The sequence below is a fragment of the Piliocolobus tephrosceles genome, chromosome 4 (genome assembly GCF_002776525.5).
Source record: "Piliocolobus tephrosceles isolate RC106 chromosome 4, ASM277652v3, whole genome shotgun sequence".
Classification (NCBI taxonomy): Eukaryota; Metazoa; Chordata; class Mammalia; order Primates; family Cercopithecidae; genus Piliocolobus; species Piliocolobus tephrosceles.
The window spans coordinates 66,498,847-66,522,895 of NC_045437.1; the positions used below are offsets into that span (position 1 = coordinate 66,498,847).

The 24,049-nt window shown below is 39.5% G+C and overlaps 1 protein-coding gene across 2 annotated transcripts in view; it reads right to left on the minus strand.

Annotated features, from left to right (window-relative positions):
- ITGA2 (integrin subunit alpha 2) overlaps positions 1 to 22,426 on the minus strand; it is a 106,611-nt gene extending 84,185 nt beyond the window's left edge. The window contains exon 1 of one of the 2 annotated variants that reach the window (XM_023210557.3): positions 22,207 to 22,426. In XM_023210557.3, coding sequence (XP_023066325.2) covers positions 22,207 to 22,270 — 64 coding nt within the window. In that variant the 5' untranslated portion in view covers positions 22,271 to 22,426. The remainder of the gene's footprint in view (positions 1 to 22,206) is intronic. The other variant, XM_023210558.3, reaches the window with a different exon arrangement.
- Positions 22,427 to 24,049: the final 1,623 nt, after the last annotated feature.

Consider the following 24,049-nt stretch of genomic DNA (forward strand, 5'->3'; position numbering starts at 1 on the left):
ATCACTTGGACTCGGGAAGGGGAACATCACACACCGGGGCCTATCATGGGGAGGGGGGAGGGGGGAGGGATTGCATTGGAAGTTATACCTGATATAAATGACGAATTGATGGGTGCTGACAAGTTGATGGGTACAACATGGCACAAGTATACGTATGTAACAAACCTGCACGTTATACACATGTACCCTAGAACTTAAAGTATAATAATAAAATAAAATAAAATAAAAAGGCATATTAATAGGATTTACTAGCAAATCCAATTTATATAAACAATTCTTCAGTTGAAATTATTTAATGTAATTTATTTGTGCTCTGAGGAAATCCATTAAAGTATCAAATGAAAAACAGTAAAAAAAAATAAAATAAAATAAAATAAAATAAAATAAATAAATAAATAAATAAATAAATAAATAAATAAATAAAACGGCAGAAGTTTATTCTCTCACAGTTCTGAAGGTCAGAAGTCCAAAATCAAGGTGTAGGCAGGCTCTGCTGCTCTGCTCCCTCTGGAGGCTCCAGAGAAGAATTCATTTCTTGTTTCTTCTAGCTTCTTGGGGCTGTGAGCATTCCTTAACTTGTGTCTACATCACTCCAATCTCTATCTCTGTTGTCGCATTGCCTCCTCCCCTTTATGTGTGTCAAATCTCCCTCTGCCTCACTCTTACAAAAACATTTGTCATTGGATTTAGGTCTCACCCAGATAATCCAGGATGTTTTCATCTCAAGATCCTTAAATTATATCTCTAAAGACCCCTTTTCCAATTACTGGTTCCAGTGATTAAGACATGGACATATCTTTTTGGGAGCCACTATACTCTGCCACCTGGCCCCCCAAAATTCACATTCATGCCACATGCAAAACACATTCATTAAGGTATCTCAACATTTCCAAATGGCTCAACCCATTACAGAATTAACTCTGAGCTCAAAATCTCATCTAAATATTGTCAGCTCAAAAGTCCCAAATCTCATCATCTAAATTTGGTGTGAGTGAGGTGTCAGGCATGATCTGTCCTGGGGCAAAATTCCTCTCCATCTCTAGGCCTGTGAACCTAGAAAATAGGTTATTTGCTTCCAAAATATAATGGTGGGGCAGGCATCTGATAGACATTCCCATTTCAAAAGGCAGCAATTGGAAGGAGTAAAAGGGTCACCAATCTTAAACAAATTTGATACCTAGCAGGAAATCTTCCATTAGATTCCAAGGCCTGAGAATAATCCTCTGTTGCTCGAGCCTCTGTTCTCTGGGTTCTCAACCATAGGCCTCTGGGCTCTCAACAGCTCCTCTGGCCTCTGCCTCTCGATCACCTTCAGTCAAAGATGGCAATGTTTCTGCTGATATAACATTCTTTAAAAAATTTGTAGGTTTCTTATGTAGGTAATGCAGGATTCATGCCACTAAACAAAAGAGCTCTCCACAGGAAATCTTTCCTGGATAACCTCACTATTTTGATTGCTGCTGAGATATTTGAGAGGATCCAGCAACCACACACCTAATCTGTTCCACAAAAGGATGTCTAGCCACACCCTTTGCTTTCAGAGCATGCTTTTCTAACAATGAAACTCCTAATATGAGTGTCTTCATTCTGGCTGTTATAACAAAGTACCATAGACTGGGTGGCTTAAAAACAACAGAAATTTATTTCTTAACAGTTCTGGAGATGGAAGTCTAAGATCATTGTGCAGCATGGTCAAGTTCTGGTGAGAGTCTTCTTCCAAGTTTCAGGCTGCTGACTTACTGTTGCATTCTCACAAGGCAGGAAGAGAGCTCTATTTACATGACCTAATTATGTTCCAAAGACTCCATCTCCAAATGCCATCACACTGGGGATTGTAATTCAACACATGCATTTTGGAGAGACACAAACATTTAGTCCATAGCACTTAGCATATATATATATGCTATATATATATGAATATATAGATTCATATATCATAAGACTTAGCATATATATATACATATATATATATATTTAATCTGAATAGGCTGAGAATTTGTCAGATCATCAAGTGGTGATCCTTCAATTTATCCTTTTCCTCTCACAATTTACTGTATCTAGCAGGGAAAAAACAGGTTACACCTTGAACATTTTGCTTGAAAATTTGCTCAGCTAAATATCCAAGCTCCTCACTTAAAAGCTGTGTGCTTTCTGCACAACTGACCCAATTAGGCCAAATTTTCTGCCACTATATGAGGATATTTCCTGCAGTTTCCTACAGCATATTCTTCGTTTCCTTCTGAGCTCTCATGAGAAGTAGCTTGAGCCTTCATGTTATTACCATCAGTCTCCTCAAGGCAATCTACAGAAACCCTCTTTCCAAATAAGGTAATATTCATAGGTTTTGGGGATTAGAATAGAGACATATTTTGGGGAGACCACCATTCAACTCAATACAATGGGTATATCAAGAAAGCAAGGCCCTGACTACTATTTATCTGAGCCATTTCTTTGCGTTATGTTTATGGTGAATAATACTGAGGAGTGAGATAATCTTTTACCCCAGATCAAAGAGCAGGCTTGCTGACTACTTGCTATAAAGCAGCAAGTCCACCAAGCTCATTGTTTCTTTCCTGTAGTGCACTCCACTGTGTGCAGGTGTCTGTCTAGAGACCTTCATATAACACCATGAGACTAGAGTAGGGAAAGGGGAACTGATAGAAGCATGCTCGTGCTTGTGCTGCCTACTGTGCTGTGAGTAATAAAGGCCTTCTCTGACTCATGCATGTCATGGCATCTGGCAGCATCCATGAGACAGTATCAGGCTAATGTATTGACTGTACCTAGGGTCAAAATCAAATACCACACCTGGCAGAGTGGAGAATAAACACTCTGCAGTCAGGAAGTGAGGGCACAAATGGTAATAAAAATGCACATCTCCTGGGAGTTCAGAGAAATCTTGAGAGGGCATTGCATTTTCTTATAAGAATGGAATAGGTATTTGAATAAATCTTATCTCAATTTTAAGAGGCAGAGAGACAGACTATAGTTCACATCTGGTGACAACATCCTGCTTCATGATTTGTGGCTATTTGTTTTTTACAATGTGTCCATATATCATATGTTTGACACTTACTTTGTGTTCACATCAAAGAAATACATGAGCATCACTGCCACGGCCAGAAATAAACTCCTTAAAATACCATTAAGCCTAAGGAGGTGTTACAAACTGAATTGTGTCTCTCTCAAAATTCCAATATTGAAACCCTAACCCCCATTGTGATTGCACTTAGAGACAGAGTCTTTAATGAAGTGATTAAGGTCAAATGCGGTCCTAAGAGTGAAGCCCTAATCCAGTATAACTGGTGTCCCTACAAGAAGAAGAAGAGACACCAGAGATCTTTCTCTCTCAGGACACACACAGGGAAAGGTGATGTGAGGACACAGTGAGAAAGCACCCATCTCTAAGCTGGGAAGACAGACCTCGGTAGAAACCAACACCAACCCTGAGAGAGCCTTGATCTTGAACTTTTAACCTCCAAAACTGTGAGAAAATATGTCTCTGTTGTTTAAGCCACCTAGTCTGTGATATTTTGTTATGATATCCCGAGCTGACTAATACAAGGAGAAAGTAGATTACACCAGAAAATTCCAAATTACTATTTTAGGTTTTGAAGAAAATTCTGTCCATACATTTGTGCACTAATATAAATATAAGGACAGATACACACTAATTCCAGTTGTATCATTTAAGGTTTATATTTTTGTGTGAAAACAATCCAAAGTTGTTTTCATTTTGTTTGGTAACTGCATCAAGTCCTGGAGTACTGTGGCATGTGTTTAGATCATTTGGAGTCCTTTTCACATTTCAAAAATTCAATCATCAGCCGGGAACATCTCCAAAAGCCCATTGCAATTGCCTCTAATGTCCATTTATTATGAGTTAGTGCTTCCTAACAACTCAATAGATTCCCTCTTTTCCATAAGATTGCTGGAGGGTAAGCCACCATCTGGTAGGCTTGCTGTCTCTCAGTGACTGAGAGGAAGACAGTGAAATACAGAAGAAAGTGTGTTGGCCCAAGAGTTACTAGAAATACCATCTCATGAAGTCACTTTCTACTTCTCCACTTCTTCCTAAATTGCTTCTATGTGAAAGGATAAACTTTCTTTTTTCTCTCTCCTTCTGTTTCTCTCTCTCAAAATAGCATATTTTCTGTGTATTTAGCAAGTCAGTGCCTGTCACCTAACTTGCTCATTAGCAGGATATGTCTCACATATCTTGAGGGAATGTATGGAAAAAACAGCCATAACTGAAGTTAATATTTCTTGTATTATGTCCCTGTTCACAAGCCACTTCTCTACAAAGTTCTGGTTGGGTTCTTCTCTGATCATCCTAGGCTGTACATATCTTTCTTCCAACTCCTTTGATGCTCACTATTGGCAGCTCTTACTGTAGTGTGCTTCCTGGAACTCTAACTGCCTGACGCACTTATGTACCACGTTTTTTTCCTAGTTTGGGGCTCTGCTCTAGATCACCTCTTCACATGACAGCAATTTTATCAAGTCATATTCTCTAAAGAGAATAAGAGAATTCATTTCTTCTTCTAGCATGCTAAATTGAATTGTTAAAATTATCATTATCCGTAGTTGGGACAAGCTCCTTTCACTTTCACACCTCCCTGTTTGTAATGCTATGCACAGTTTAGGACTGTTTTCTAAGTTTGCATAGGAGCTACAGCATTTCAAGGCACCTCATGCTTTGTTTTACAGGATTAATCCAGAAACTCTGAATTGATGAAGTCGATTAATGGATTTTTTTTTTTTTTTTTTGATGTTCTTGTTGTTGAAATATGTTGTGTTAGGATAGAAAAGAGACGGTGACCTTAACCTTTTCCATGTTGAATGAAAATATCTGGCACTGTGAAAACAGAGGAAGGGAAGTGCACAGGCAAGGCCCCTGAAACTTCAGCTTCACTTGTTTTATGAAAAATATGCCTCTGACCCTAACAGAGAGGGGTTGTGTCTATTTTCTTCACTGATATATTCCTCAACACTTAGAGTAATGCCTTGCACATGGTCGTGGTTCAATAATAATCACCGAATAAACACTGATTGTTTCACCTTTCCACCTAACAATAAGTTATGAATATAATAGGAGATTAATAAAGAACAGTTTAATTAATAAATCCTCAGAGTTCTAGACTGATTCAAAGGAAAATGCTTGAATGCAGGCTACTGTGCAGGTATATACATCAATGAATTAAAAGAGATTAATTTTAAAAATATATACCTATATATACATATGCAAATAATCACCATGTATTTTCTACTTAGAATTTGACAGAACATTTAACTTTTTCAAAAATCTAGCTAAAGGAGAACCCTAAAAAGAAGATTGACTATATTATGGGGTGATGGCATGACAGAGTATGCTAATACCATTAAAAGATGTACATCTTTTTTTTTTTTTTTCATTTCACAACTGTAACTTTTCTTTTCTTTTTAAATTTTATTTTAAGTTCTGGGATACATGTGCAGAACGTGCAGGTTTGTTACATAGGTAAACGTGTGCCATGGTGATTTGCTGCTCCTATCAACCCATCACCTAGGCATGAAGCCCAGCATGCACTAGCTACTTATCCTGATGCTCTCTCTCCCCCCGCCCCCACTGACAGGCCCCAGTGTTTGTTGTTCCCCTCCCTGTGTCCATGTCTTCTTATTGCTCAGCTGTCACTTATGAGTGAGAACATGCTGTGTTTGGTTTTCTGTTTCTGTGTTAGTTTGTGATGTGCAGCATTTTTTAAGCCGAAAGGTCCGCTTACTGAGCAAAGCCAACAGTATATCACAGTGCCTAAGAGCTTGGCCTCTGAGGTTTGTATAGTTCTATGACCTTGAGCAACTTCCTTGTTTTGTATAAGCCATTGCTTTCCCATCTGTAAAATAGATATCATGTATATGTTTACCTCATTGTGGTCAGACAATGCATATAAAACTCTCGATGCAGTGTCTAACAAATGGTAAGTACTTAGTAGATTTTGTTTTTATGATTAGTATCATTATGCGCTACTGAGGGGGGCACACTTCTTGAAAAATTTAATAAGGCATACAAATGTATTATCCTACCTTCATCTCTTTTTTTTTTTTTTTGTTGACACAGAGTCTCTCTGTGTCGTTCAGGCTGGAGTGCAGTGGCACAATCTTGGCTCACTGCAACCTCCACCTCCCAGGTCCCAGGTTCCAGCGATTCTCCTACCTCAGCCTCCTGTTAGCTGGGATTACAGGTGTCTGCTATGATGCTTGGCTAATTTTTGTATTTTTAGTGCAGACGGGGTTTCACCACATTGGCCAGGCTGGTCTCGAACTCCTGACCTCCAGTGAGCTGTCCACCTCGGCCTCCCAAAGCGCTAGGATTACAGGCGTGAGCCACCGTGCCAGGCCCCCACTTTCATCTCTAACATAAAAAGTGTACCCTGAGCAAATTTATATTTAAGTTTCTGAAAATTGCTGTCTAATGGGTAGGAGGATGACATGTTGCTGCATTTTGCTGAGGCACATGAGAAGCACACCACAAAAGCCAAGAAAATATTATCCATCCATGGACCCTCCAGGAAGTCACACAAACAGGAAGTGGGGTTACTCAGACCCTGACTCTGAACCTAAGCAAATAGACTTCAAACTCTAAAGTGTATCTCATCATCACTCAGAATATGCATGGCAACGGGAAATGAACACAGGTCACATGAGATCTTTTGAACGCATACGTCACCACAGGAAATCTCATTTTCCAAGGGCATTGTCTTCACGTTGAAAGGACAGTAATGCAAGTAGAAAGTCTTCCCCCTTCTCCAAAAAAAAAAAAAAAAAAAAAAAAAAAGCAACTAAACTTAGAAGTTGTAGGCCCTTTGGAAATGACCACACACTGTGTAAAGATTTAAGTTCTATAATGTTTGGTTTATGACTCTAGTCCTTAAACAAAACATTAGAGCAAAAGCCAAAAGCACAGGGACCCTTACAACTGCTTTTGGAATGTAGTGGCATAACATTTCCCCCTGCTTTTATTAAAAAAAGAAAGATGCGATTTTCTTAAAAAGTCCTTGCTTTAAGTGTCAAACTTTACATTCACTAAGGATCTAGGTGCTGCTATTCTGTACAGTCGATACTAGAAATGGAAAGAAGAGCTACTGTAAAGGGGCTGGCTGCCTCAATCCTCCAGTTCCCCAGGCCTGACATTCTGTGGGTATACGATAGGCACTCCACAAAAGTCTCTTAAGAAGATCCCTTAAATAAATGAATAATGATAAAAGTGAATGCATACCAAGTGTACTGATTTTTTAAAATAATGTTCTATGTGCTTTTACAATCTGCAAAATACTTTTTCACTTATAATCCCCTTTGATCTTTCCAATGACCCAGCAAGGTAGGGAATTGTTTGCCTATGACTTATCTAAAGTCACTCAGAAAAATGATGGGATTTAACTTACTCTCCAGAGTTAGAGTTCTCTTTATGTTGCCATGAACATTAAATGTGCTTAATATATGTTTATTTAGTGCAGTGGTGCTCAACTGATGCAATTTTATCCCTCAGAGGACATTTAGTAACGTCTGGGCATATTTTTGGTTGTCACTTTGGGGCAGCTGGAGCAGTGTATTGCTATTAACGTCTAGTGGGTGGAGGACAGGGCTGCTGATCAATATCCTACAAGGTACAGACCAGATACCCCCACCCTACCTTACTACTTCAAAAAAATTACCTGGCCCCAATTGTCAATAATATCCATACCCAAACACTAGTCTAAACAACAAATGGGGCCTCGCATGGTCTCTTAAAAGCTTGTAATCCCAGTACTTTGGGAGGCTGAGGAGGGCAGATCACTTGAGCTGAGGAGTTCAAGACCAGCCTGGGCAAACATCATGAGACCCTGTCTCTAAAAAATAAAAATAAAAAAATAAACAATCAATGGTCTTGTGAGGACCATTAAGTTCATTAAGTTACTACTTTGTTTAAAAATATGTCTGAGAATTTTTTGACACTCCTCATCCATAGGTGGAATCTAAGTCTCCTCCCCCTGAATCTAGGTGAGACTTTGTGATTACTTTGATGAATAGAGGCAGTTATATGTGATTTCTGAGCCAAGGTTATAAAAGCCCATCCATTCTGCCAGTTTCTTCTGGGATGGTTGCCTTTGGTGCCCTACTCACCATGCAAGAAGTCAACTTACTCCGAGGGCACCATGTGGAGAGGCTTGAGGATACCACAGGAAGAGAGAGAGTTGCCTCCCTCTGACAGTATGTGAGAGACTTTGCGTGAGGCTGCCCAGTCAAGCCATTCTCAAAGCTCTGACCCAAGACACCATGAGAGATAATAAATGAGGTTGTGGTTTTACGTCACTAAACTTTGGGGTGACTGGTTACATGTCAAGGGATAACCAGAACAGTCTACAGATTCAGTTACTCACAGTCAAGTGCTCTGGCAAACAGAATGTCTTCCCTCTCCCTTAAAGGGTTCTGACCCATGGAAGTGTGGAAATCTTAACTAGAAGATTGCCATTCCTCAAGTGAAAATGGACTGTAATCAGCCTGTGGGGAATAAAAGACAAAGGGCAGTTTGTCAAAGAGATTTTGAGAAGGAGACCCAATGGGTAGCTTAAAATGATGGACAGTATACTGGCTGGAGTGTTCTGTTCAGGTTAGAGTCCTGGGCTTTAGTCACTTCAAGGTTGGCTATCATAAGAATAAAGCAGGACGCTGAACTAGATAATATCCTGAGGTTTCTTCTAGGTCAAATTTCTAGAATACCCTTCTCTAAAAATATTTTTTCAAAAGATAGGCATTTTTAAATCATAACTTGAAAAAATGCACCCTCAAGAATAAAAAGAATGGAAATAAATATGGAGCATCACTTTACATCCACCAAACTTCAAGAAGTAAATGAAAATCTAATGTTGGTGAAACTGGTAAATTCCACATTACAGATGGCTACACTGTTCCATATGCAATAAGAGCTAAAAAGCACACACACTCTGTGACATGTAATGCCCCTTCTGGAAATGATCCAAAAGTAAAAAGAAAAGAAAAAACTTCTAGTACAATGATGTTTATAGCCACATTATTTACAGTGGGGGGCAAAATATCCCACAGGAAACAACCTAAATATCCAACAATGGGACAAAAGTTAACCATGGCATGGCAGGATGCATTAAAGTTATAAATATAAAACTCACATGGAAAAGTATATACAAAATATATTACGTGAAAAAAGTGCAGTATGCATTGCATCTAAATAGTGAGTATATCTATGAAAAGATTATGTTCATGTAATCACATGTAAATGTCAAAATTAAGAAATATAAATATTTTTTCTGTTGAGTATTTTAGTATGTGTCATTTTTCTCTAAAGATATTTAAATATTCAACTTTATGAAGAAAATTCACAAAATAAAAATATTAATCAAGTTTAGTATTTCAATGGACACATTTACTTCACAGTTAAAGAAAAGGGAGTAATTAATACAAGCAAATATACAGATATATATTAAAAAGTCAGTTGAATTTATTGGCTAAAATGTTTTCTACTATAAAATTACATTTTTAGAATACTAACCAATATTGAATATTGTTTTAATCCATTTTGAAAAAAATCTAATTTTCCATCAGTTAAAATGCCACATCAATAAATAGTGTGAGGGGAATTTTGAAAATTAAAAATCAATATTTTTTTAAAAGGTGACTCTAAAGCACTACTCTAGATTTTCTCCTTTGTCAATAAAATACTTTGTTGTTTTAACCAACTCTCCCACTGAAGATCACTGAAAAATTGGAAGAAATATAAAAGATATTTAAGATGTCTTCTAAAGCATCAAATTGCTAAGAAAATGGGGTGAAGAAAGAAGTTCAGAGAAATGACTCAGTGAGACAGTTGGATCACTTTTTTTTTTTTTTTTCTTTTTTCTTTTTTTAGAAAGGGCCTTGTTCTGTCATCCAGGTTTGCTGTAGCCTTGACCTCTCAGGCTCAAATGATCAAATGATCCTCTTGCCTCAGCCTCCGGCGTAGCTGGGACTACAGGCATGCACCATGATTCCTGGCTAATTTTTAAAATTTTTCTTTTGTAGAAACAGAGTCTCACTATATTGACCAGTCTAGGTTCAAATTCCTGGCCTCAAACAATCCTCCTGCCTTGGCTTCCCAAAGTGCTGGGGAGTTGAATCACTTTTTGTCTTCCTAGAGGACAGTGAGGAAAGGGATTTGCCAATCCTAAAAAGGATCTGAAAAGTGAAATCCAAGACCTGTCAAAAGTGGGGTATGTGATAATTCATCCCAGGAATACAGTTTACGCTCAAAACTACTGCTCCTTACATGACATGTGAACCATAAGTAAAGCAATCCTTGAATGAATTGTCTGGGTAACTTATAAAAAATCAAGCCCTGAAATTATATGAAACTGATAGGGAATTCTTGTACCTTCAGGGCACTGATTCAATTAGCAATAATCACACCTCAGATAAACCTCATTAGTCATCACACTGCGACTGCAAAGCTTCTAGGGTATTGTCTCAATAGAAGCAAATGAAAATGCTTTCTTGCTGGGTGTGGTGGCTCATACCTGTAATTCCAGCACTTTGGGAGGCTGAGGTGGGTGGATCACTTGAGGTCAGGAGCTCAAGACCAGCCTGGCCAACATGGTGAAGCCCCGTCTCTACTAAAACTACAAAAATTAGCTGGACGTGGTGGTGCACACCTGTATTCCCAGCTACTCAGGTTTCTGAAGCAGGAGAATCGCTTGAATCCGGGTGTCGGAGGTTGCAGTGAGCCAAGATGGCATCACTGCACTTCAGCCTGGGCAATAGAGTTGGACTTCATCAAGAAAAAAAAAAAAAAAGAAAAGAAAAGAAAATGCTTTCTGTAGAAAAATACACCCAAGCCTCAAACTATTTTGTCAAATAATTTTTTCTAATATAATGTCCAGCTAAGATAAGCAGGCACCAGAGGAAAGAAGGCAACATAAATGAGAACCAGCACTAACTTTACAAAAGTTGTGAAGGGGACAAGCTAAACTTAAACATTTTAGCAAAGAAATTTAGGAAAGAACCAAATAGAAACTCATAAACTGAGAAATATAATAAACAACATTAAGAACTCAATGAATGTCTTAACTCCAGAATACACACTGTTGAAACAACAATTAGTGAATAGTAATATAGGATAAAAGAAACTAACCAGAATGAAGTATAGGCAGACATATGGAGGGAAAATACCATAGAGAGAGTAAGAAACATAAAAATTATAGAATAGTCACACTCATGAACATGAATACAAAAATTCTAAACAAAATCCAGCAACCTATAAAAAGAACATGTTGATCAACTTGGGTTCATACCACAAATACCAGGTTTTCATCATATTTTAATATCAATCAATGTACTTTTCCACATTAATAAAGAAGAAAAATTTATGTAATCACCAAAAGATGCAGAAAAATATTTATAAAAGTTAATACTCAATTGTCACTTTAAAAAATCTCTTAGCAATCTAGTGATGAAGGAGAACTGTGTGATAAAAATACTATACTATTTACTGTACAGTAGTGAAAACAAAAGAACTACATCTATGTGTAACATATAGATTAATCTCACAAATGTAATGTTAAAAAAAGTCAAAAACAAAATAATATGTATTGTATAATTGTGTGTGTGTATATTTAAAATCTAGCAAAATTAAGCCCTTGAGTGTAGATGTATATTTAACTAGTAGGAGTACAAATGAAAGCAAGGAAATTATTGACAAAAAAATAAAGCTAGAGAAATGGATTTGTAATTGGAAAAGAACATGTAGAGGACATCTGGGATCCTGGAAATCTTTTATTTATTTATTTATTTTTATCTGAGTTGTGGTTACACAACAATTTAAAAAATAATGTGTTAAGCTATGTTGGGAGACTTGCTTCCATGGAGATCTCACACACCTACATATCTGCTGAGTATGCCTCAGATGCAAGACCCTGATGACTCTTTATCATAGCATTTCTCAGGTGTGTCTTTGCAGTGCACAGCTTTGAAGAATGAGGTAACATCTCCCTGTGGGACAAAGAACAGGCTTTCTGACTTGCTACAAAACAGCAGATTCACCAAGCTCAGTGTTCCTTTTCTGTAATGCAACCTACTGCATGTTTAGGCATCTATCTGGGCCCTTTGTGTTGCCCCTCTGTGTCTTGGTGGGCAAAGGGTATCAACACAAATATGCTGATCAAGTTGCTTGCTGTGCAATGAGTAATAAAGACCTTTGTCTCTGACCCAGAAGTTTCATGTCTTGTGTCAGTGTCTGTGAAATAGTAACAAACAAAATTACTAATTCTAAGTAGAGTAAAATGAAACCCAAGCCCTAAAAAGCTGTACATTTACCTTTTATGCATTTGCCTCCATGTATGTTACATTTCACAATAAATAAAGGTTTTAAAATTTACTGTATTTGAATTTTGATATTTTTTCTTTCTTTTTTAATACATCATTTTCTGAGTGCTTACTATAAGCTAGGCTCCTGAAATACAATGATAAGTAGGACAGAAGGTAATCTTAAAGAATGTATTCAATGGGAGGGAGAGTCAAGCTGAAGATAAATTATGGTGTTGCTTTATGAGAACAGAAAAGGAGAACAGAAAAGGGTTTGGGGAAAAAAATGATATCTGTACTGTCCTAGTACTTTCATTAATCTTGTTGCTTGTCAACAGAGCTATCCTAGTTAGACATGTCATGAAAAAGGAAAAAACATTTTAAAAGCAAACAAACTCTGTCAAAGAAGTGAAAACAAATTTATCAACTAAAGGAATATTTTAGCAAATTCAGATATACTTACAAATAGAATTATTTTTGCATATACTAATTGGAAAGAAGTAGAAATTTCTTGGCTTGGCCTTCATTCAGAAAGTGTGTCTTGAATCCCGTTACGGTAGCTGTTCATAGATTCTTCACTCATTGAATAAAATGGTGCCAAGAACCCTTGATACAAGTGAAGATGATATGGGCCTGTCTTCTCAACTTGCAGTCCGTAGGAGCTATAGCCAAGTTCTGATGGGTTATTGAAATAGAATGTAACATTGTTGTGGAAGGGTCCAAGTGAGGAGTGATATCTAAATTGGATGAGAAGATTGGTAGGGTTCCTAGGGTACATGAACCTCATTGAAATTAAGATTTGAATGATGCATAGAATAGAGGTTGGGGCTAAAGAAAGAGAGGACATGAACAAAAGCAGGAGCTCATGAGACTTTGCCTTTTTTTTTTTTTTTTTTCCTTTTTTTTTTTTTCTTTTTTTAAGATAGTCTGGCTCTGTCACCGGGGCTGAAGTGCAGTGATACCAATCTTGGCTCACTGCAACCTCCGCCTCCCAGGTTCAAGCAATTCTCCTGCCTCAGCCTCTCAAGTAGCTGGGATTACAGGAACCCACCACCACGCCTGGCTAATTTTTTGGTATTTTTAGTAGAGACGGGGTTTCAACATGTTGGCCAGGCTGGTCTAGAACTCCTGACGTCAGCCTCCCAGGCTGAGGTGAGCTGCTCGCCTCAGCCTCCCAAAGTACTGGGATTACAGGCGTGAGCCATTGCATTCAGTCTGAGACTTCACTTTTAAAAATAGCTAAGGTGATAGATCACTTGAACCATAGCAAAAAAAAAAAAAAATAGTAAAATGACACCAATATATTAAAGGCTGATTATTTGAGTAGCAAAAATTAAACACTGTGTAATAAAAAGGCTTTCTTAATTACCATGACTACTTACACAAATTTTTAATCATTTTCCAATGTGGCATTAGATTTTCTCCTTAGGGCTATTTATTACATTTTTATACTGAAAAGATAACAAAGATCACATAAAAGTGCTCCAATTTCCAAGGCAAGGTGTTTCCTTCCCCTTCTCCATCCAGAGAACAATGTTAATAAATACATAGAAAACTAAGTTAACTATTTTGTAATATCTATTTTTATGCACCAGCATTCAGAATATGGTTTAGAAGAGGTTATAAAATCCAGGTTGGTTTGGGGTCTCTATTCTACCAAGCACCCAAGAAGCTGTTGGCTAAAGGACCTGAAGGCAACTGGTAAACAATTTGGAATAGAGTTGTCTGACTGAATTGACCCGAGGCCAGCTTGTGTTCAGTCTGCATTTCTACATGGTATCCATGGAAATGAGATCAGGCCTGCACAAAGACAAACAAAGGCCACCTTCAAATGAATCCGGGAGAATGACAACTGCCAATGTTCAAGGCATCCATCGGCACGATAGCTTTGCTCATGCCTTTCAAAACACAATGAAGTAATCTCTTACACTGACAATACAGTGATTCTTTTATTTCCATTGCTCTATTTTATTTCCATTTTTTGAACACTTTTATTTCCATTGCTCTGTTTAAACATTAACTTCATTTTCATACAGAAAGCCTTTCAGTGGTCAGGAGTTATATACGGCTTCTGTAGCAAAAACTGTCTCTAGACTCTTTAAACTAATACATGGAAGAACTGCAGTCACCTTTTCAGAACAAGACAATAATGCAGGCATCTTTGCTGACAGAATTGCAAAGTTTCTGTTACCTATTTGGGCAACAGAACAGACAAGTCTCTCAAAGGAAGTAAAATATATTTGAAAATCATTAACTGTCCCAACAGTCTGTGGAGCTGAAAACATTAGCCAAATATGCAGTTCAAGTTTATACTGGTTCTAAAATGTAAATTACGTGTTCAAGAGTTAGCAGGCATAGACTGGAAAAAAAACTTGAATATAAGCACTTTAATTATGACTAACAAAATTAAGAATAGACATCAAGTTCTGTTCTAATTTATGATTCAATGAAAATGTTTTAAAATGCTTTGAAAACAACACTAAGTTGCAGGGCAAAAAGCTTTCACATTTTACTAGCAAAATCTTTCAGAGCCAACACTATTTCTCTGTGATATATGAGACTGTTATTTCTAATAGGATTATTTTGGGGATCTTTATTAAACTAGATAGAAAAAAGGAATTGAAAGATTAACTGGAGAAACATAAATCTATATTTCTAAAAGAACTTGTTTGGTTTTTAGGAAATCTGACTAAAGCACTGATATTAATTCTGCCACTGGAATTGGAGTGTTATATATTACATGCCCTAAAAGCAGCTTATTAATCATAACTACAGTAGAGTATGTTTGAAACCAAAATGTATAAATGGGCTCATCAATCTAAGCAGCCACCCTGGAGGATGAGAGGTACCTTTTTCCATACCTCTGCTTTCTTTCCCTCTTTGCATACCTGGATCAGCTTCACCTTTCTCTGATTAATTAATATCCTCTCTATTTCATAGCCCAGAGTCTGCTTTGCCTACCTTCCCATGATCACCTGTAGCTTCTAAGCAGGGGCTCTTTTCTGCCAGAGCTGTTACTGGTGCTGGACACCTAACTTTCTTCCTCTCCTTTCTCTCTGATAATATCTTTTGTATAGTCATCGAAGTTCCTCCCCTTCCCTCAGTTTCTCTTGTGCAATGAATCTCTGCCACATACATATACCTCAATGCAATTTTAAAACATTGCAAGTGTACCATGCAGCATCATAAGTAACAGAAATAAAAAATCTTCTTGTAATAATTTTTATGCAAGCCTTGCCCATGTTTGTTTAAAGGCAGCTGCTCCCATTTTACCTCTCTTGCTACTCTCTCCTCCCTTTTACTATCATACCAAACTTTGTCACACTCTCTACATTTCCTCATCTTCCATTTACTCCTCAGGCCACTCTGTTCTGATTTCTCTTTTTTCACTCCATGTAGACTGTCCGTCAAGACTGTCAACTTGCTTGACTTCTGTGAAGAAGTCACTACCTCTTCCTTCTCCAACTATTTGTGTGCTACCCCAGTTCTTGCAGTTGTCTTTCTACTTCTCCAGCTATTCCTACTCTCTCCCTTCACATCTCCTCCTCCCATCTGACCCTCTAAAGCAGTTCCTTGAGCCATGGCCAAAGCTCTCTTCTAGTCTCTTTGCCTGACTCATCTTGCTAATGTCATGTCTTCAATTATTCTCTAGGTGCCAATGACTCTTAAATCCCTATCCCCATCTTACTTTCCTGCCTGTTCCTAACACCACTGCATATAACTATTTGCTAATTAGATATATACATCCAGATGTCTCTCATTCAATCTGTTGACCTGAACTGATCTTTTTCCTCCAACTTGCTCTCCTTCAGCATTGCTTATCTCAGCGAATGGCACATCAACTGACTTGTCTGTATCAGAAACCTAAGTATCAGCCTTATCTTCTCCTCTCTCCACCTCCATAGTAAATCAATCATCAAATCCTGTTCATTCTTCTTCTTCAATGCCTTTCCAATAAATCCTCCAGTCTCTTTCCCTACTGCCACTATCTGAGTTTTTACAACCATCATCTCACAACTGGCCTCTTAAACTAAAATTAAACCCAAACATATTCTTTCCTAAATGATCTTGGTGCCTTCCACCTGGCCTCCATCCGATCCGCTCTCCCCAACTGATCATGTCACTCCCCCTGCTCAAGGCCCTTCAAGACCTTTCTATTGCCTTCAGGATAAAACCCTTGCTCTATATCATGATTTACAAGGCCCTTCAAGGTCTGGTGGCTGCAATTCAGCTTTCACTCTCTGGGAACAACTTGAATACCACATTGTGGGCATAACCACCTTCTGTTTTCATTGCGTCAATATCCTATTCAAGATCCTAAACACCTGCCCCAAGAACTAGGAGATGAGTCCTATTGCTAGTTATGTTGCTTGCTTTTCTAGTATCACTTACATCCATTTTAAAAGGTAGAAACTGTACTCCAGGATCTCTGAGGTTCTTCATGGAAGATCTAAATTGTAATGATTCTTACCTGTTTCCATGAAGACATCTCAGGAGGCTCGACACTTCACTGTATCACAATGATATCTCTCCATCCTCTGAATTCAACATGTTATCTCTACCACTCATTAATTGTGAACACATGACATCTATTATGCTATGGAAACTTATGTTACAGCCCTCTAAGTTATAGAAAATGATATAACCAAGTTTTAAATTATATGAAAATTTTAAAGACATCACGACATATTATAGTCTTAAATTCCAATAATTCAGAAGTGAAAAGACAACATCAAAGTCCATTTCTTTCCACAAGGCCAACTCCAATATACTGGCTTTAACCTTAAGCTATCTGACATCACAGTTGCAAGATGGCTATAGTTTTTTCAAAGTTCACATACAAACTTGACAATATTTTAACAAATATCTCTCTTAGGAATGAAAATTGCTTTCCCATAAGTCACCCAGCAGATCTCATTGGCCAACCTTGCATTACATGCCCATGACTAAATCAGACACAGCCCAGATATCTGGGACCAGTCTAATCACCCTTCAGCGCCACCTCAATTTTTCAGCTATGCAGAAGAGGATGGTAACTCAATAAATGAACTTCTGCTAGAAAGGAAGGTGGCAAGGGGGCTGAAATTGGTTAAGTATGCTTCAGGGCTGAGACAATTTTCTTTCCCCATGTTTGGATTTGTTTCCAAATAAACTCCAACCTCTTTCGGCCATGTTTCAAGTTTTCTCTGATTCCACCTTGAGTCTAACAAACAGCCTTACATAAAGTAGATACCTTATAAGAATATGATCAAGCGTTAGTTTTACAAAATTCACCATAGCCAGATCAATAAAGCCTCTATGGATCACCTGAAGGGGCATAGGAATCACTGTCATACACAGAGTCTATTGTCTCATGATTTGCAATGCCAGGATTCTCCCCTATAGGGAGCCATTCTTCTGTATGTTCTGCTGGTAAATGATTGGTCACCGTAACAACTGGAAAAAAGAACTCCGCCCACCTTCCATTTCTTTCACTTGCCATTCAGAGCCGTGATGTTTCATGGTTTCTCTTCTTTTATGCTGTGCTAAATCTTTTAGTAATATCCCAAGCTGAGCAGGGTTGGTAGTCAAGACTTCTGGCTTTGGTGGTAGAATTTATATGATGCCTGGACACTTTTGGCCCCAGATATTTTCCCCATTCTTCCTGAAGTTCTTGACTTTATACACACTGCCTGAACATGTGTCTTTATTTTGCTGAATGTCTAAAATTCCACCATGAGAAGCTCATCTCTTTACATTAACAAGCTTCTACATTTTAATATCTCCAGGGCTGTCAGCATATGAAGATGGGGAGTAGTCATCATCCACTTTGGAAGGAATTAATTTAACTGACACAGCTGCTCACAGCCACTGACTCTTGGTGTTGAAATCTACCTGTCTTGGTGTTCATCCCACAAGGTGGTATGGGGTGGGTAACACTGGAATTTTAATTTTAGGAAAGTGGGGAGGCAGTGATTATATTTAAGCAATCACTTCCAAACCAGACTGAACATCAGAAATATATGAGCCATTGTAAATACTGAATCCTGAACCCCAGTCCATAAATTTAAGTCAAACAGTGGCTCAGGACCTAGTTGAAGAGAGCAAAGCTTAGCTGAGTTGGGCAGGTATAGCTGCTAAGCCATAGGGGAGTAAAGTTACTTTATCAGAGGGTGGCCTAAGTCCATTAAGGGGCTGAGGATGAGACCAGAGAGGTGGTTTAGGATGGGACCCAGCAAAGGTAGGTTACCTCAAGTTTCCTTTTTGTTGCAAAAGTAAAACTTCTCTACTTTATAGTTTTTCTTGGTATTGTCTCTTCTAGCATTGGATAATGGTCAGTTGCAAAGAGATGAGTGAAAAGGGGTGAAAGCAACAATGCAATGAAGGCAAAGGGAGTATTTGGAAAATATTTTCACACTAAATATGGTATGATCAGGTGTAGTCATAACAAAGAATGGTGTATATAGATGGCTTTAGTGTGTGTACATGTGTGGGTATGTGTGTGTGTTGTGTATGTGAATGTACATTTGTGTTGAGGAAAAGGTACGGTAAAGAAAAGATTGGAGAGGCAGAATGTACCTTTTTATGACATGCCAAGAAATTTGCACTTTACCCTACCTGAGACGGGGAGCCACTAACATTTGAAACAAAGCAGTAATTGGATACATATAAGTGTCTTAGAAAGATATCATTGGTGAAAATGGAGAGAATGGGTTGGAGAGATAAGAAAAGAAAATCCAGCTTAAAAGTTACATACAGACATAAGATGAGAGACTGACTGGGTGGCAGGAGTTGCATGGATGGGAGGAGAGCCAAGAGAATTTGGAGAGTGGCTGTGAGGTTGAAAAAATGGGGACAAATTCCTGACTTTTATGTTTGTGTGATAATAATACTGCCATTAAACAATGGTAGCCAATGGAGGAGAAAATTTTGGAGGACGCGTATTAAATTCAGTTCCGTAAATGTTGAATCTGGCTTATTTCCAGACTATCTAGATGGAGAAATTTGGTGGCTGATGGAAATACTGATCTGGAACTCAGAAGGGGAGTCTGGCTGGAGATAGTGACTTGTGCAGGGAATGGGCCCAGAGACAATCTGTAGAATGAAGAGGAGGATTCAGGATGAAACTCCGCAAACACCAACAAGGAAAGAGCCTGTGAAGGAGATGAAGGGAGAGCAGCGAGGAAAGAAGGAGAAAAACAGGAAGGAAACAGAAGCCAGAAGTACAGGGTGTTTCAGGAGGAAATTAAATATCAAAAGAAATGTTTTTTTTACAATGAGAAAAATTAGAATATTTACAGACTGAGGGTAAGTTACATCAGGGAGGGAATTTGAAGACGTGCACTGAAGAGGGATGAGTGCTGGGGCAGGGTTTCAGGGGTAGTAAGAAAAGATGTGGTCTAGAACTTGGGTGGAAGGACTATCCTTGACCTGTGAACATCTTGGAGAAAATACATGATGGCCTCATTTCAAAATTACATTTGCCTTCTCCTAAGGGCCTATATTTAGTTTATAGGTTATCTAGGCCTCTTATGTTCTCTCTTTTTCATCCTCAAACTGCGCATTTATCATTTTCATGATATTAAGTACTTAGAAATGAGCAATGAAAGGTAATAAATATGGGACTAAACTATGAGTAGTTTCTTCTTAAGCACCTGTGAAAAGGTTTCTGGAAAGCAAATTTGAATGTAAGTGTTAAAATAAGATTTGAAGGTGATATGTTTTTAAAGTGGTTTGCATGTATGCTACAGAGGATCCAAGACGTCTAAACACATATGTGTTTTGTACATATTAACAGGTATATGAATGTATATTATGTATATACAATTGTTTATGCATTTATATTATGCATATATAATTGCATATTGTATACTCAAGGAACAGGTTTTCTCTTAAGATCATCATAATAAAGCTCTATTACAGATACAGCTTTTAAATTTGAATTTTTGTATGTGATCATATTATGCAATTGTATATGCATATAATTTTATAATAGCTATATGTGTGTGTAGTGATAGTGAATGAGACATTTTATACAGATAGAGTAATGCCATACACAATTTTAGACTCTACTGAGCTAGAGGTTTCAGTTATTCATGTTAGCCTGGAATACTCATGGTATCAGAAAACGATGCTGCTTCTCCAGGAGCCTCAAGTGATATCACAAATGAGAGAGCTTTCTTATGATGATCTCAAATTAAGAGAAAACCTGTTCCTTGAGTATACAAATGATTGGAGCAGGAGGAAGAAATAAATGGACAAAACTTTTGCAGATGTTATTTTAGATCATCTCTGCTTGCTTGCCCTGAGGTGTCCTTATTAACTCCAGGTTAAGTCTCTGTTCCTGACTTTATGCCTTGCAGTGCTACATTCCATTAAAGTGTTTCTCACTGCTCTTTACATAACAAGTCTCAACACTTCAAAGATAAGAAAATGATGTTATGTTTCCATAGCTTATTTTAATACTAGGTAATTATAGAGAGATGAAAAGCTTGGGTTTATATTTCTATTAGCTCTAGAAAGGTTGTATTCCAGAGACTCACTTTCAATGTCAAGTACAACTTTACCTGAAACCGGTAGATTAGGGTTGGTGACCCCTCAAAACAACTCAAGTGGCTCCCTGAGAAAGTATCTGAAGCACCCAAAACAGGTGAGACAGAAAACCTAAGATGCCCATTCTCTGCTGGAGCTGGGGACAGTGGTGCTATTTTTCTCTTATCTCTGACCTGGAGAAAATGCCACCAGGTTGACCTGGACTAGGATTCATTCCTCCACAATCTAGAATAGCAAGTGGCTAAACGTCAGTCTCAAAGGAGGACAGCTTAGGAAATATTTATCTTTTTTGTAAAACACACACACACACACACACACACACACTTTAAAATCAGAGACAACTTTTTTTGTTTTGTTTTGATCGCTGTTCAAACTACAATATACACATGTGACTCCTTCTCCCTCCAAATAAACTAAAGTTCTTACATTTGAGCACACTCTAGCTCTGCCTAATGGTCAGGGAAAAAGTGCTCACGCATTCGCGATGGTCCCACAAAAGCTCCCCACCCCAGCCTTATTTCCTCCTCTTAGTGTAAAAGAACTCAGGAGGTGGGCGGGCCCCAATGCCACAGCACTACAGTTAGAGCGGTTGATCCGGCTTATTCTCTCATTGCGGCATCTAGGATCCAGAAATGGAAAGAACTTTTGCTAGCCTAAGTTTACATTCGCCGAATAGGCAATGTTACAACAATAAGAGGAAGGCAGAAGAAAAGGAAGAATTTCCTTCTGCCAAGTATTTAAGTGGCGATTGATTTACTCCAAGTCCCTTCTGGGAAGAAAAACAGCGCTTCGTCCTCAAGTAAGAAATAGAGGCATTATTCACATCCTTGGGTTGAAAAATAAGCCTTTTGGGGCTCGGAGGCTTCTGCAAAGTCAGCAAGCACTGCTCTGGGGAGCTGCAGGCCGCCATCAGCACTGGATTCCGGGTTCCCCCAGTCCCTGGCAGGCGTGACACCTGTCTGAGGCAGGGGAAGTTGGGCTGCAGGACTCTCGGTCTTCAGGACACCCGCGGATCCCCACAATGTCTATGTCCGAGTGTGTGTCTGTGTGTGTGTGTGTGTGTGTGCGCGTGTGTGTGTACCTAAAACAAAACACTCACTGAGATGACTTTGGAGGGTGCTTGACAAGGCGAGACATGCCTAATGGGGACGCAAGGCCTGGGAGAGCAGGAAGGGGAGTAAGAAGTATCTCTTTCCAAGCAGGTCCTGGTGGCTGGGAGCCCGAGTCCACGTGGAATCCGTGGGGACACACATGGAGTTTGCTCCCTAGTTCCGCCCAATCCCTCCCGCGAGCCCCAGGGAGCCGCGCGGGTCCCTCCTGCAGCAGATGCAGAGCGAAATCCCCGCTTACCTTGACTGAGCGCTAACACCAGCAGCAGCGGCAGCGGCGAGGGCCCTGTCCGTCCTGGCCCCATCCTGGGTCTGTCCGGGGGACCGTAGTTGCGCTGGGTTTGCAGAAGTTTACAGAGGATACCCTTGACCGAGGGATACGAGAACCTGCACACTCTAGAAGCTGTCCAGAGGGCTTCTCTCCCTCGCCCGGTGAGAGCAGGGAAAAGTTGCTGGGCAGCTCCTGGAGCGCCGAGGGCCCGCCCCGGCCCGCCCCTCCTGATTCCGCAAACACCGGATCTGCACTGGCCGCGCCCCGCCCCACCCCGGCCCTGAGGCTCCGCGGCCCGCGGGCTGCACCTCGGCTCGTCAGCACCCGGGGCACCCACCTTGGCTCCAGTACAGCGGCCCAGCCCCGACAGCCTGGAGGCGGTGGGGATGGGGATGGCGCCCCGGCAGGCTTTCCTGCCCTGGACGGACGGGTGAGCACATCCGACGGGGGAGCGCCCGCCCTGGCACCACCCCGCCCCTGCAGCCTGTCGCCAACCCGCAGGAGATGCCCCAGTCCCCGGGAGAACCTGGCCCCTTCGCAGCCCTTGGCAGCGCCCGGCTCCTGGCAGCGGGTGCCGAGGGCACCAGCCCTAAACCACAGTTCCTAGGGGCTGCGCGGTGCGTCGCTTTCTCTGTCTTTCCTAAGTGGGTGGAGAAAGGGACAAAAATAAGCACAGAATGACCAGGTTAGAAACTAACTCATCAGGAAAGAAAGAAGATCTGCTCACAAGTTATGATTATCCGAGGTGATATTTAAGCAATACCTGCTGCAAGAGCTGTGTGTGTGTGTGTGTGTGTGTGTGTGTGTGTGTGTGTGTGAGAGAGAGAGAGAGAGAGAAATCATTATTACTTCCTCTCCTCCAAGCCTCCGAGACAATAAAGAGCTGATTTAATGACCAAGTTGAGGAGATTAATTTCAAGGCCAGAGAGAAGGCTGAGAGCCCATACATGCACTTGTGACACTCTCTGTCTAGATTACACCGTGACATGGACTGTGACCATTTTCTTCCATTATTTCAGTCTCACATCTGGAAAGAGAACATACTGTATCCGAGATTTTTAGTTAAAACCCTAAGAAATAGGATATTAATTTTTCTTCTCTAAATCTTATGTTTTATCCAAAAGTTCGGCCACAAATTTCCAGCACATTGCTGAAACCAGAATTCTTCCAGTGACTACTTTTGTGAAGGAACCAAGTGTTTTCATAAATCAAGCTTAAGGAGTTATGAGTCTAATAATCATCATTATTGTCACCGTTCCAGATTTTCATGGAATGCTACTATGAGCAGAATGGGATGCCTGAGATACTGCCTCTAGGAAGCAAAGTGGCTCAAGGTGGGAAGGACTTAATAATTCATAAAAATCAAAGCTCTACTGTTTACTATACATAGGGCTGAAGTGTCACATTGTTAAAGTATTAAATTGGTATGCATCAGATGTTGCTGCAGACGGGTTATGACTAATACCCTTTGAACCCAAATTATATAGACCCAGGCTCTTTCCTGTTTTCTTATCAGTCACTTACTGGCTCTACTTACTCACCTTGACAAACACCTGAAGGCTTTTTTTTCTGCACCGTCTGTGGGATTCACCTGCTTACTAAAACTCCAGCTATCACCTGAGAGCTCTTAGGTGACCGCTCACTAACCTATGACACAATTTTAACGCTCCTTACAGACTTTTTGAAGGAAGTCAGCCAGGTTTCAGGGACATGAATATCTGTCTGTTTCCTTCTGACTCACTGAAATGTGAGTAAGTGTTTGGAACAGACCTGTGTTTGGGAGTCAGGACAGTTCCTTTAATGTGAGACAGGA